Source organism: Telopea speciosissima, chromosome 3 (assembly GCF_018873765.1).
Source record: "Telopea speciosissima isolate NSW1024214 ecotype Mountain lineage chromosome 3, Tspe_v1, whole genome shotgun sequence".
Lineage (NCBI taxonomy): Eukaryota > Viridiplantae > Streptophyta > Magnoliopsida > Proteales > Proteaceae > Telopea > Telopea speciosissima.
Genome location: NC_057918.1, coordinates 30863892 through 30878840, shown reverse-complemented (window position 1 = coordinate 30878840; position 14949 = coordinate 30863892). Strand labels below are relative to the sequence as shown.

Below are 14949 nucleotides of genomic sequence, written 5' to 3'. Positions count from 1 at the left end.
GCGAAATTTCGGTCGAGATATCGAATATTTCGAGTATCTCGACCTGTCCGGAACGAAACACAAGTCCGATATGAAAAAATGCAATATTTCGAATATTTCGGAAATTTCGGTCATCTCGTTTCGAAAATTTTGGAAATCTCGGTCATTTTTTGGCATTTTACACCCATAGAAAAATACCATATTTCGACGAAATTTCTTCGAAATTTTGATATCTCGGAAATTTCGGTCAGACCGAAACACCGAAACGAAACGAGATTTAGTACCACACGCAATAGGGATTTACATAAGTGCATCCGGATAAAATTCAGGTTATTCAGGAAAAGAAACAACAGCCATGTGATTTAATATACTAATGGTATAATAAGGCTACAAGATTAGCTTTAGATCTACCTGGAATTTTGTCAGATCCCCAGCCCCGAAAGTCCTTTGGCACAAATTAGTTTGGTTCAAAGGCCACATCCCCCGCCATAGCTTCACAATCTGAAGAACCCTTAACCTTTGCCTCCCCACCCAAGCTTTCCTCCTTCATCGCAACATCCTTGTTTCCCTCTCCTGTATTTTTTGTTGAAATGGCATTGAGGATATCAACCACCTTTTCTTCTCCTGCCCTTTTTACCCCTCAGCTCCCTCTGGCCCAGTCGTAGGAGGCCTCTACCCTTCGCTCGGGAATGGCTTTGGTTGGACATGACTTTTTTTGGTACCTCTATCTATGATACAGTTGGTAAACTTGTGTTCGGGGCTGTTTTATCTCACATTTGGATGGAGAGGAATCTTAGAAGATGGACCTCCAACTCTCGCTCTTTAGACTTGATTTGGAAAGCCATCTTTTTTTGTCTCCTCTAAGCTTCATTCGCTCCCTCATGGTCCCCTCTTTGATTCCCCAATGAACAGGCTCATTGTTGTCTCTTGGGGATTAGATGTCTCTCTTTTTAGGTCTACTAGCCCTCCTTCCTTAGGCTTGAGGCTTGTATTGCTCTCCACCCCCCTTTTCCCCCCTGTATATCCCCCCCCCCCTTTTCCTTCTCTCCCCTTCATGGTTTTGGAAATGGATTTTTTATTCACCAAAAAAAAGGATATACAATTAGTTTACATGAGTGCATTTGGATAGAATTCCAGTTATTCAGGGAAAAAAAACAACCCCTATTATTCGTAAGGATCGATCACATCAGACTTCCACATTACTATTGTAATGGCTGCTCAGCTAGAAAACTTTTTTGTCATTTTTTAGTACAGCACAACACAATGAGAAGGGGAGATACTAACATGGCTCATGATGTAATCATGCAAAACATCCATTCATAAAAGCCCAAACGAATTTGTAGGGTTGGAGAACCCATATATTTTAAGTATAAAAACAACAAAAAAAACACCAATTTCTTCATTAGAACCAAATGAATTTGAGGTAAGAGATTGCAAACCATATATCAATTTGGGAGAATCCATAAATTTCAGGTAAGAGATTGCAAACCATGCATCAATTTGGATACAATTCAAGAGAGATTTGAGAAAATACCTGAAATGCTGGAGATTTAAGGCAAACAAAGGTGGCCACCTTCAATGAAGATGGAGATTGATAGGGCAAACAGATGTGGATACCTACGAACGATTTCCAGGTTGCGCACAGTAGCGATGGGGAGATCAGAGAAGTTCAGCGATTCTGAGATAAGGATTCCGCACAGTAGCGTCGAGGAGTTCAGATGAGTTCCGTGATTCTGAGATGAGGGTTGCGCACAGTAGCAACGAGAAGTTCAGACTTCAGAGGAGTTCAGTTATTCTGAGATGAGGGTTGCACACAGTAGCGTGGAGCAGTTCAGAGGAGTTCAGCGATTCTGATATGAGGGTTGCGGACAGTAGCGATGATGAGATCAGAGACTCTTGAGGTTAGTGACAAAGAGGAGTGAGATGATGGTTGAGACCCTTCCCAGTCGAGAGTCGTAAGTTGAGTCCTTCGGAATGTCGTAAGTTTTGTCTTATGTCGCGTGCTGATCCGCAATTTATGTCTGTTTTTTTCGTACAACTTCTTTATGTTTCTCCAAAGGGCATCAAATATGTTTTTTTTACCCAGTTCTTTTCAAAAAAAAATCAGACCAGACAACACATACAAGATATGTTCCATTTCTATTCCAAAAACACCAGAATTGGTTTTTTTGAACGTTGCCATACAAAGCCTTAGAGTGCTACAAGAGTGCTAAGTGTCGGCACGGTTAGCTCAGCAAAGACTAAGGCCGTGATACGAAGCCAGAGTCATAGCCTATCTGATTCACAAGAGAGACACAATTTGATCATGCTACACAGGATGCCGACCATGGTGCATGTGCCCCCCCCCCCCCAGCCACACGTGCAGGTTACTCCAGCGGCCCGTGCCGCAAGTTCATACTAGATGAGGAGCCTAACAGCTTTGACTTGGAGATAGATGTTTCTTCCTTGTCTAGCACAGTTGGAGGCCTCAATCTGGAGGGTAGTAGTGGATATGGTGGGTATTGATAGCCGGGACAGTGGCGTGCACCATCATTTCCCACAGTGAGATCCAGTATTGGGTATAATGGGTTTGATCAGTACTCTTCGTCATCTTCATTCATCACTACTCATGATGATCAGTCACAAGGACAAGGTGTGGCATCTTTTGTGAATAACATCTTCTCATTCCCAGGCTCCCAACAACCATATCAGCCCAGCCCACCAAGCAGCTATAGTGGCGGCACATTTGCATCATCTTCCCAACCTGGTGATCTATATCCGAGGTTGGGGTCCCTAGAGTATATTGATGATGGGACCTATCAGGCTGATGTGATGGAATTTGAGCATTTCTTCAGAAATAGCATGACATGACCACCTTTTGTGATAGAATCGGAAGAACAGTTTCGTCGGTGGCAGCAATCTTCCTCATCTTTCGAGTCCGCCTAGAACTATATGTGGTATTCACATAGAGTAGGAGCAACGACTTTGTAGGGGTCTTTTGAGTTTCACCTTTGATGCGGTTGACTGTACACTTGTGGAGTTATACTGCTTGTACACTTGAACATGTACTTGTAAGTTGTACATTTTGACATTGAATAATATTAAATAGTTTGTCTTCATTTGTAAATTGTCATTGCATATTTTAGTTGTTTTCATTGAATTTTTTGTATTAGTACTGAATTATGTGTAGTATAGGCTACATTTGAGAAAAATACAGCTAAGGTACACCGTACACTACCAACCTAGGGTACGAAACCAAATTAACATTTTGAATGTGGTTTTCAACAATCTAAAGGTTCCATTATGTTTAGAGATGCTTAACAAGGGTCTCCATAAATTTCGGGCCAAAATATGGCCATTTGACCACCGAAATGTGAACAGTTTCGACTAAGCTTCGGTCGAAACTTGAAAATTTTCGGTTTCAACCTTGAACCTTGTCTAAGTGTCTCTACCAGTTATAACCAACTTATTGCACTCCATTATCCATGAAGAAGACCCAGATTCTTTTCATATCAATATTAGGATGAAACAGAATTAATTAATTAATTTTAAAAAAAAAAAACAAAGAAATACCTTTGTGTAGCTAGGAGAAAGTAGGAGAGCCCGACCGCAGTCCCGTATGCACTCCATCAAAAGGCCCATTTTCTGGCAATTAAGAGAAGGAAAACAGAAGGGGGAAGGAAAACATAAACAAATGGATTAACATTATATGTTCAAATATCATCAATTAGCAACAAAAATCAGCTCTTATGCAGTACCATTCCAAACCCGAATGAGGGATGACGATTGTGCCAGCTTAACATATGGCATAAAAGCTTCGGCCAAGAGCATGTAAAAAATGAATCCAGAAAAATTGAAACCAAATGTATTTTTTCAGGTTTTAGGGCTTCTTTTTTTGGGGGTTCTGAATAATGCTCAAATGTTCCTTAATAAATGAATCGATATACTATACAAATAGGAACTCTGGACCAGGATATTTATAACCAAATCAAGCAACTGGATAAGAAATGAAGAAGTGGTTGAGCTAACTTGTATAAGGCAAAGAAAACAAAAACAAAAACCAGTATCCATGCTTCTACAGTTGCATTAGGCTTGATCTGATAAATTAAAGATAAAGAGCGATCAGATATTCATATTATTTTCTACCAATAGAAGCCATAACATACATAAATTCTCAACATTTTAATCATAGCATGAATGAAATAGTTTCTCAATAGATGAACTAACAAAATATATATGGTTGAGACAGAAAACAATAGTTCACAAATCACAATCAATAATGATGTAACAAACCCAGAATCTGTAACCAGTACCTAGAATGAAGAGAGAGAGAGAGAGAGAGAGAGAGAAAAGAAAGAGAATAGAAGAAGAGAAACTGCTAGGGAGCTTAGCAATCATTACTCTAGCAGTCCCCTTACCCCACTTATATAGTAACCGATGAAGTACAATCAAACAAGGAAAGTAAGTACTTGTGCAACAAGAAAACAGAAAGTAGAAGTCTAGTCTAATTAGGAAATAAAGATCTAGCCTAACTAGGAAAAGAATAAAACCAAAAATAAAAATAACAACTAATCACAATAGGGACAAATCCCCTTATCGTGACACATCATAACAAATGACATAGAAAGTTACAGCCAAAGATACACAGGATTTTAAGAATCAAACTCACATGTAAAGACGAAGCTCGATTTGCATATAGCATTGTGACCAAGCTCTTGTTCGCATCATCAGCATCCATTGGCGCAAAACGTAATCCCTGCTTCTTGGCAGCAAAAATGCATTTCATAAATCATATCAACAATGTTAAAATACAGGATACCTACTGTTGGTATTTTATCACTGATGCATTCATGGATTGTGAAAATCAAATGCTAAAGCGAAAAAGTAGGATTTGGAGAAAAATGTTGTAAGCGCACTCAATTTGAAATTTATGACATGTGTAAAGAATTATGTATTGCAGCAGGGTATTGTACTTCTAGAATAACTTTTATTTACTTGTGTATGTTCACATAAGTGTAAGGATATAAGTCCCAGTGCACGAGGATCCTGCTACTGCAGGGTCTGGGAGGGGCCCTGCAAGCTCCCACTTTGAAATTTAGTTGTTCTTGTTGTTTTACACTACTTTATTCTCTTATTTTAGTTCATTAACAAAATATTTGTCATTATCCCAAAAAACCAAGGAGAAGAGACAAGAGAGGGAGAAGCACGTGAGCACACTTCACACATACAAACACAATTTTATCTCATCATATTCTAGATTCTACACCAAAACTGTTGATTCATGTCCCGAAAAAGAAAACTCCAAACTTTTTTAAGCCCTCTTAGCTCGCCTTTTCTTAAAATTAAAAAGAAACTTTTCAAAATACAACTCCTAGTCCAAGAGAACTGTTAGAATACCTGTTGACCTTATATCTCAGCCCATGGGCCATGACAAGTAAACCCAAAAATAACTCCATGTAATATGAAATGCATCTGCATCACGGAATCTGCTGGGGCCTAAAGTTTACAAAATGTGCAAATCATTTTCCACTTAATCTACCGAACAATTTGGCTTCTTCATATGTCAATATAATGCTTCAGAAATTCCTCGAAGAAGTCCAACATGTGCGGGACTGTTTGAAGAACATAGACCATTAAGAAAAAACAATGGGGAAAAGCGCCACACTTGATGCACAACATCCAGCTAAATCCAAGGCCCCCAACCACAGTTACAATTAATTAAGATACTTCCACTGCAACACAAAACTTACTTTTACTGCATATATTCCTAACCAACAGAACTTGTTAAAGAAACTATTTTAACCACGTATAATACCATAACGTTACTTAATGACACACATAACTGTTGGGGGTACAATGTTGTGTATTCCGTCGCTTCCATTTGTGGGAAAAAAAATGGGGAAATTTACACATACCACCCCTGAGGTTTGACGAAAGGATATTTTCACCCCCCAGTTTTGAAAAATTCTGCGTACCCCACTGAGGTTTGCAAACGGTAACAAATAAGCTCATTCCATCAATTCATGACTAACACTGTTAAAAATTAGACTTGAACTGACGGAATTGCCCTTCTAAGAAGAACCCAAAAAAAAAAAAACAAAAAACAAAACCAAACCTGCAACTCATCTTCCCCAAAATCAATTGGGGAAGATGAGTTGCAACCATCCTAGCGCCCCATTGATTCGTTAAAACGTTTGCCACTCAATCACTCCTCTTCAACCTCTTTGCCTGAACCGAATCATCACCATCTTCACCATCACTCTCTGCTCCACCCTCAAACCCTAACCCTAAACTCTGATTTGTTCACCATCACTCCTGGAAATGGGCATCTGACCATATCCAATTCTGTTAAGAGCAGCAACTAGTGTGTCGTAATTGCCATCAAAAGCATTAGAATACACATTTTGCCCATCTGTGACAGAGTGAGATGTGCCATCAAAAGCACAACTAATGGATCATTTTAATTGCTAATAGACCCTTTTAAATTCATACTCTGTTATTCAACAATGGATTATATGTATTGATTCTTGGGATGTGTATTGAATTCATTCTGACATTTGGGAAAGCATTGAAGAACCAGTTCATTTTCGTACCCTTGCAAATAAAAAATAAAAAAAAACCTGCAACTCATCTTCCCCAAATCGATTGGGGAAGATGAGTTGCAGGTTTCAAAACCCTTTCTTCTATGGGACTGAAACCTGGAGTTTGTTGTGTGAGATCTTTTGCTCTCTCATCTTTTGGGTTTTTGATGTGATGAGTTGTATCTGAATTGAATCTTGCCTTGGATTCAGTGGCGCAGACCCGGACTAAAATTAGGGTTTGTCTGATCAGGTTGAAGGTCAGAGGGGAACCGGATTTTTCTTTGGTTCTTTTCCCTTTTCCCTTCTTTTGGACTGAGCCTTGGTGATCTTGTTAAGGTTCTGGGCGTTAATAGAAGAATCTCTGATTCGGAGTGTTTGAATTATGGGTTGAGAGAGAATCCGAACAAAAGCTTTCGTTTGGTAAATCCTGAGTTTTCTTTTGCCGCCGATGCTTGGTCGGTTGTGCAGGACAGAGAAAGTGAAACAAAATCATCTAAGAACCCATCTAGAAGACGATCTCCAAGAGGAATCCCAAATCCAGCTTCATCGGAGAACAAATAAATCTACAGCAGCATCAACAACCACAAACACCGGAGCTGAAGAAGCCCAAGTCGAGCAAACCCAGTAAAGCTGAGTAGCTTCCCGAGCCAAAACCGGTGAGCTCTGTACCTGATACTACTCCAAAGGAAGATTTTGCGCCTTTTTTCTTTTGGGTTCTTCTTAGAAGGGCAATTCCGTCAGTTCAAGTCTAATTTTTAACAGTGTTAGTCATGAACTGACGGAATAGGCTTATTTGTTACCGTTTGCAAACCTCAGGGGGGTACGCAGAATTTTCCAAAACTGGGGGGTGAAAATATCCTTTCGTCAAACCTCAGGGGTGGTATGTGTAAATTTCCCAAAAAAAATTTAGGGCTACATGGGTATTTCGGTAATATGTGTCTACGTAGGGTTTCGCTATATACTTGTAGCGAGATGGTTTTCTCTGTAATCTGAGAGGGGTGTGACGATGAGCGGCTGTAACATATTCTCCATTGATAGTGAAGCAGGTCTCATCTCACCATGAACCTAGGGAATCTTGCCGAACCACGTAAATCCTCATGTGCATTATGTGGTTGTTCTTTGCGGTTTCCATTCTTTTCTATATCGTTTTAAGCATTCATTTCTACACATAACAACCTAAAAAGTAACCCAAGTGAACCCACTACGGATAAAGGTATAAATTGTAATAATCAGATCAGAAAATCTACTGTGTTGATGTTCTCCTTTGTTCCCCTATCCATTTCTTCTTGTAAGATTATTTCAAGGGGTACAATTAGCCTATATTTGCTTATTCCCATACCCGCTGCATCACAAAAACAACTCACACGATTTGTTGGGGATAAATTTGATGAGTTGATAAGGTGAGTGGTGAAATGATCGCCTAGGGAATTAGAAATTTGTCTTATCATGTCAGGCTATTGGAAAGCTGCAACGAACATCTTCATTTTAGTGTTGGTGCAGTTGTAGGCACCTAACTTAGTAAAACACTGAATGCTCAAGTAAGCAATTAAAGAAAACAGGATAAACAATAAGTTAAAGGTAGCAATTCAGGTTCATTTCAAGAGACTAGAGCATAGTGCAAGCAAGTTCATCTTCAAAGAAAATCTCAGAGTTCATCCATATATCTTCAAAAATCTCCAGAAATCATCCCAAACAGCTCCAACAATGGCAAACTTTTAATAATTCTCAATGAAATTATGAGCATCCAAAAAAAAAAAAAAAGAAAAAAGAACAATTCCTGCATATACGCGCTACATTGAAGGAGGAAGAGGGAAACAGAAGCAGTACCTGGGAGTAAAAACTCAAAGCTTTGACGTAATCTCCGCTAGAAAAACACTCGTTGCCTTTCTGCTTATAATCTAATGCAGCTTTCGTATTCTTACGACAGATAGCCATTTCTGGGTCCGTTAGGTCTTGCAGGACCTAGAGAAAGTAGGAGAAGTTTTATTTTGCAAAATAAGAAAAAAATGAAATGGAAATAAAGAAAACAAGCAGAAATCGGCAGGTTGACAAGGGTCTTTACTTCAGGAGAAACCTTACGCTATGAAACAACGGCAGATGAAGGAAAAAATCCAAAAGAGAACAACATGTCGAAGAAAGATCCTCTGTGGTGCTTTCGAAAATCATTCTCTTAAGGTTGATCGGAATCACACGCTTCAGCTCTTCCATTTCGTTTGCCGGTACCAAAATGCAAATGCTTCTTGCACTTCGTCAGGTAAACAATGTAAGACTACAAGCTTCCATCAGCCACGAAGTAGAATTTGGCCACTGGTGCCAATTGAACAAGTATTACAAACCTCTGTGAATAACCTTATTACAACAAAACCTGTTATTTGTCTTCTCTTTTTTCTTGTTCTTTTTTTTTGTAAATTATTCTCAGTCTTTCTCACAAACACTTCTCTCAATCTTGTTTCCAATATCGGTGTATCATATACACTCACAATCCAAATAGTCGGGAATTATACACACCTCTCCTCTTAACTCATCATCTAAAAAGAATATTTATAGCAGGGATGGACCAACAGTTCAGTGAGGAAATCATGTTACAGTGTTTCATGTGCTTTCATATCAGTGTACAAATATGCATACAACATTTTATTGTATTATGAAATAGCGATTGTGCACATAATAGTTGAGATTAGCCTCCTGGTCACGCATCACCTATTTTACTCAAGTATCCCAGTCACTGCAGTTTGGGGAGAAATGATGCGGTTTTTCTTTGATAGACCACATGACCATGAGGACATGCTCTATCTCAGCAAGTTCGAGTCGACCCAAGTTGCGTGAGATGTGGTGCTCCTTCAGAATCTGGTGATCATGTATTACTTGGCTGCCCTTTCGCTTGAAGTGTCTGGTTTGGATGCCCGCTCAGTTCTCCCCACCTAGAGAAAATCCTAGGCTAGCTGATTGGATTCAAAGCTGGGATGTTTGGTTTCAACAGGACAAGAGGAAAGCCCATGCTGATCTCTCGAGAGCCTCCTTCATTTGCTGGTATCTTTGGCGCGCGAGAAATGAGTTGGTTTTCAACGGTAAGGCGTGGACTCCTACAGAGGTCCTTATTGTTGCTGAGAAGGCTTTTCAGGAGTTTGCAGCGGCTACCTTGATGCCGGGTGGACTACCTCCAGCTTCGTTTGTTGGCACCCCCCAGACTTGCCAACACTGGGAACCCCCACCGGTGGGAGTAATCAAGGTAAACTGTGATGCAGTGTTACCAAAAGGTAAAGCAAAGGGTGGTTTGGGTCTAATTTTTCGAGATCATACTGGAGCTCAATGCATGGCGAGGTCCATCCCTCATAATTTTGGTACTATTATTCAAGGGGAGGTTCTTGCAATTCGTAGTGCTCTGTTGGCAGCATTGGAGTGGGGCTTTGAGAATATTCTCGTTGAGACCGACAGCAGGGATGCAGTCTTGTTTATTGAAGGTGGGAAAAGCCCAGTGGTGGAAGTGGAGGACTTGATAGCTGATGTGGCCAGGCTCTTACCTTCCTTCTCCTCTGTTGCTTTTTCGTTTGTTCCTAGGGCTATGAATGTTGTCTCAAATGCCCTACCAAGGAAGGCCCTGTCTCTTGTGTGTGTGACAGATTGGCCGAATTCCATTCGGTGGCTTCATGATCTTTGTGTTCTTGATGCCACTAGTTGTACACACCCCCATCATCAGTAATATCCCCATTTACCAAAAAAAAAAAAAAAAATCATTAACTTTTTCTAGCTAGACCACATGTCCCATAAGGAACATGCTCTAGAATTATCATCATATAACTGTCTGCACTAAACCTCATATCCAGGAGGAACATGTTCTATAATTACCATTGTATAATGGTATGCACTAGACCACATGTCCAGAAGGAACATGCTCTAAAATTACCATCGTATAATGGTCTGCACCAGACCACATGTCCAGGAGGAACATGCTTTAGGTTACTTAAGTAGTTTTTTTTTTTTAGAATATTAATTGTCAAGTGGGAAACACGTAGCTATAGGACTACAAGCTTCCATCAGCCACAAAGTGGAATTTGGCCAGACTAGTGTGCATTGTTGGACATTTTTTTTCCTCCTTCTTTTTTTTTTTTTTTTGGGTGGTCCCGTTCGTTTTACATTTTGACAATGTGCAAATAAAAAATCAAGCTGGATAAGAATCAGCCAAAATAGAATCCTTTTTCATTTGGTCAGATTTTACCAGTTTTCGTTCAATTTTCATTCTCCAGTTTACATATGATTTGTAGTGTCGGTTTTGGAAAAAGGTTTGCAATACAGTCCAATACAGATTTGTAATGTGTTAATACTGGTTCACATTCGGTTTACATGTGGTTTGTAGTACTAGTTCACATTCGATTTCACCCGTGTACTCTTTTAATTTTATTCATTTTACACGTAATTTGAGAATATGAATAGATAAGTTCATAACAACTAAAGTTTACCATCTCAATATTTGTTGGATTTTGTGTTTTCAAAAGTAGTTTCAAATCTTTCATTTTTTGAAATGTTTTTTTTTTTTTAATATAAGTTTCAAATATGAAAAACCCTTTCCCTCCACTTTGTTTTGAATTTCTTGGAAACAATTGTATATGTATGTGCATGGTGGTTTGAACGAAGGACCTCTTGTGTAAACTTGTAAGGAAACTTGGAAGGGCTTGAGTACCTCTTCAAGTTTAATCTCACATTGCTTATGGACAAGTGGAATGGTGAACTAATAAGAGTTAATGTAACTTACAAGGGACATAGGGTTCTAAGGGAAGTCTTCCTTGTCCCATGTGTGAGGTTGGGGTCCAGCGCGCGTCGAGGCGGGGCGGGGCGGGTGTGGGTGTGGGTGTGGGTTCATATGATGTATTCTTTTAGTAAAATACATGCACCCACATACTTGCACATGCACCTTTATCCGACATGGCATCATACACATGCATTGTAGTATGTATAGGCACATGCATATACATGCACCCATACATAGGGACTTGGTATGTACACATACCTATATGTAGAGGGGTCTGTATATGGGGGTATATATACAAATGGGCTTTGGGCTTCAAAAGACACAATTTCGTGCAAGTGTTTTCCTGTGCTCTTCAAACAATGTGCTCTTTGCATTCTATTTGTTTATTTTTTTCTTCTTCTTCCTTTCTGATTACTGAATAATTACCTTCGGGTACTTCGTATTGTAATCACTCTTGGGTGTTGCCAATTGTGATTAAAGTGGTTTTATCTTGGAGGTAGAACGTCATGGTCAACCCGGATCTGCACGTATAAGGGGCGTTCAACACCTTATAAAGGAAAGTATTCTCTGTACGACTCCACTTCTATGTACACATACCTATACGTAGAGGGGTCTATATATGGGGGTATATATACAAATGGGCTTTGGGCTTCAAAAGACACAATTTTGTGCAAGTGTTTTCCTATGCTCTTCAAACAGTGTGCTCTCTGCATTCTGTTTGTTTCTTTTATTCTTCTTCTTCCTTTATGATTACTAAGTAATTACCTTCGAGTACTTCATATTGTAATAACCCTTGGGTGCTGCCAATTGTGATTGAAGTAGTTTAATCTTGGAGGTAGAACACCAAGGTCAACCCGGATCTGCACGTATAAGTTCAACACCTTAAGGAAAGTACTCTCTGTACGACTCCACTTGTGTTGCTGTTTATTGCTTTGGAAGAAACAAGAAGACAGTCATCGTGGTACTGTAAGTTGTTTTATTTCTGTATTTATTTTGATATTTCATTCGGATTACAAGCAGATTCTGTCAAGTCTTATATCGATTGTCTAGAATCCTATTTCTAACAATATTTAATATGGATTTTCTTACTATACATTCTAATAACGTTAAAATCCAACTTATAAATGAAACCCCTTGAAAACACATAACTAGCCTTTAATTGAATATATGGTGCAGTTCAAAAGATTTAATTTACTGCTGGGGAAGATTAGATGGAATGTTGGGCAATCAACAATGGATTAATATATTCATCCAAAAAAAAAAACCAATGGATTAATATGTTTTCTCATGCTATTGTTACTCATTTAAATAGAACTTGCTTTGATCATTCTCTTTTGTTACTCTCTGCATTTATTAATCACGAGGTTGGGCTCAAGCCCTTTAAATTCCAACAGATGTGTGTCAGCAGGCATTATAATAATGGAACCGATCGACCTGTTATAGCAACATGTCTCTATAAGATGTCTAAAGAATTAAAGCATCTTAAAACTCGTCTTAAAGTTTGGAACAAGGAGGTCTATGGGGATGTTTTTTCAAAATGTGAAGGTGACTGAATCTAATTTTGATCTTGATGGTTCTCCTGCAAATAAGTTGGCATTGAAAGAGTCTAGAGACTAATTGCATGAGGTTTTAATCAACGGATAAATTTTTTGGTGACAAATAGTAAGAGTAAAATGGTTACGAGAGGGAGATAAAAATACTGCTTTATTTCACTCTATCGTCAAAAAATAGAAGAAGACACTCTAATATTTATAATTTTACGAGGAAAATTGGCTTTATGATATCAGTCAAATCCAAGTTGAGGCCATTTCTCGGTTTTCTCTACTCTTTCCTCTGATGGATGCTCAGTTGATATGGATCTCATTGATTGCATCCCTACTTTGATCACAGAGGGAGACAACATAATGCTCACGACCATGCCTCCTTTGGAATAAAATAAACATGCCACTTTCTCTATTTCCAAGGAAGTGCCTTTGGTCCTGATGGTTTTTTTTTTTTTTTTTTTTGGGTGGGGGGGAGAGGATTTTTTCCATAATAATTGGGAAATTATTGAAGGTGATCTTGTTGAATTTGTGCAACTTTTTTTAGGAAAAACAAATCCCTGTTTGGTGGCGTCCCCTACGCCCTCTCACATGGCATTGTGAAATGATGCCCTGCCCCCTGAGTGGATACCAATGTGTTCTCTCTCATTTGCCTAGACGATAGTATAGAGACATGCGACCAAGTAACGATCTCATGCCCATTTTTTTAATGGTGGCAAGCTTCCTCAAGGGTACACATATACTTCCATTACTTTGATTCCTAAATCTGAATTGCCCTCTTCCTTTGTTGAATTCAGTCCTATTGGGCATGCAAGTGTCTATGCAAAATTATTCAAAAAATCATTACTACTAGTTCTGGTAAGTTGTTACCCAAAATTGTTTCCGAAGAGTAGGGGGGTTTCGTAAAAGAAAGAAACATTCTCAACAATGCAGCTCTAGTGAATGATCTTGCTCGTGATATTAACAGGAAGGTCAGAGGAGGAAATATAATTTTTAAGATTGACATGGCAAAAGGTTATGACAAGCTTGAATGGTCTTTCTTATTGAGAAGTTTGGTTTTGCTAGTAACTCGATTAGCCTGATGAAAGAAACAATTTGTAACTGTTGGCTCTCTATCCTATTCAATGGTAGTCCAGTGGGCTATTACAAATCAAGTAGAGGTGTTAGACAGGGTGACCCGTTATCTCCAAGCTTGTTCATTCTTGCAGAAAAGTTCTTAGTAGAGATTTAAGATATCTCTTTAATGAAGGTCGGGCATAGTACTATCATGTTCCAAGGAGATGTCCAAGTATATCTCATAGCTTGTATGCAGATGATACCATTATTTTTGGTAAAGTTTTCAAATCCTCCATAACGCATATAATGGAATTCTTATCTCATTATGGAGTTTGTTCGGGGCATCTCGTCAACAAATCAAAAAACTGTTTCTTTATGTCCTCGAAGACTCCTGATTACAAAATCAAGATGGTTAAAGAAGTTATGGGCTTTATAAGAGGTTCTTTCCCTTTCATTTATTTTGGGGTTCCTATTATTATGGGTAGAGCTAGGACTTGTTATTTTTTGACCGTGTCCTGGACATGATCTCTAGAAAGATAGTGGGTTGAAAGGGAAAATCACTCTCAGCAAGTGGTAAGATTATTCTCAATAAACATGTTTTTTGTTATATCCCAATATAATTACTATCTGTGTCTTCGGTTCCTAGGGGTGTTTGGAATATAATTGAGTGTTTAATTTCCAGATTTCTAAATGGTGGTTCGGATTTATAAAAAAAAAAAACATCATCGGGTGAATTTTAACTCATTTTACTTTCCTGTTGAGGAAGGATAGACATACAATATTGTAAGGACATGGATGTCTACGTTCATTTAAAATCTCTTTGGAGGATTTTAACTAATGATTCTATTTGGTTATCCTATTTCAAAGCAAAATACTTAACAAAGAAATCACTTTTCTATTGCTATGTCCTACTAATGGTGTTAAGACTCAATAAGAGGTCTTTGAACTGAGGGGTATCTTCCATGATAAGACCATATGGCTAGTGGGTGAAGGGAATGTAATTTTTTGGCTGGACAAATGGACAGATTATGGTCCCTTTATTAAGTGGCTTGACAATAGCAATGAT

The 14949-nt window shown here is 38.8% G+C and overlaps 2 protein-coding genes across 4 annotated transcripts in view; one reads left to right on the top strand and one right to left on the bottom strand.

Moving 5' to 3' along the window:
• Positions 1 to 8796, bottom strand: part of LOC122655923 (SET and MYND domain-containing protein 4) — an 82821-nt gene extending 74025 nt beyond the window's left edge. For 2 of the 3 annotated variants that reach the window (XM_043850311.1, XM_043850312.1), the window contains exons 1-4: positions 8619 to 8796; positions 8367 to 8501; positions 4628 to 4714; positions 3532 to 3603 (exon numbers count right to left, since the gene is read on the bottom strand). In XM_043850311.1, the coding sequence (XP_043706246.1) occupies positions 3532 to 3603; positions 4628 to 4714; positions 8367 to 8501; positions 8619 to 8747 (423 nt within the window). In that variant the 5' untranslated portion in view covers positions 8748 to 8796. Of the gene's footprint in view, positions 1 to 3531; positions 3604 to 4627; positions 4715 to 8366; positions 8502 to 8613 lie in introns of all 3 variants that reach the window. The other variant, XM_043850313.1, reaches the window with a different exon arrangement.
• LOC122655069 lies at positions 8767 to 10239 on the top strand. Its single transcript, XM_043849310.1, has 2 exons — positions 8767 to 8793; positions 9520 to 10239. The coding sequence occupies exons 1-2, from the start codon at positions 8767 to 8769 to the stop codon at positions 10237 to 10239; spliced, it is 747 nt and encodes a 248-aa protein (XP_043705245.1).
• The last annotated feature ends 4710 nt before the right edge of the window (positions 10240 to 14949 follow it).

Bases quoted from the DNA above. Each gene is read 5' to 3' on its own strand.
- LOC122655069 (XM_043849310.1), top strand. From the start codon at position 8,767: ATGCAAATGCTTCTTGCACTTCGTCAG. The intron at 8,794-9,519 runs GTAAACAATGTA...TGGTTTCAACAG, and splicing joins TGCTTCTTGCACTTCGTCAG to GACAAGAGGAAAGCCCATGC.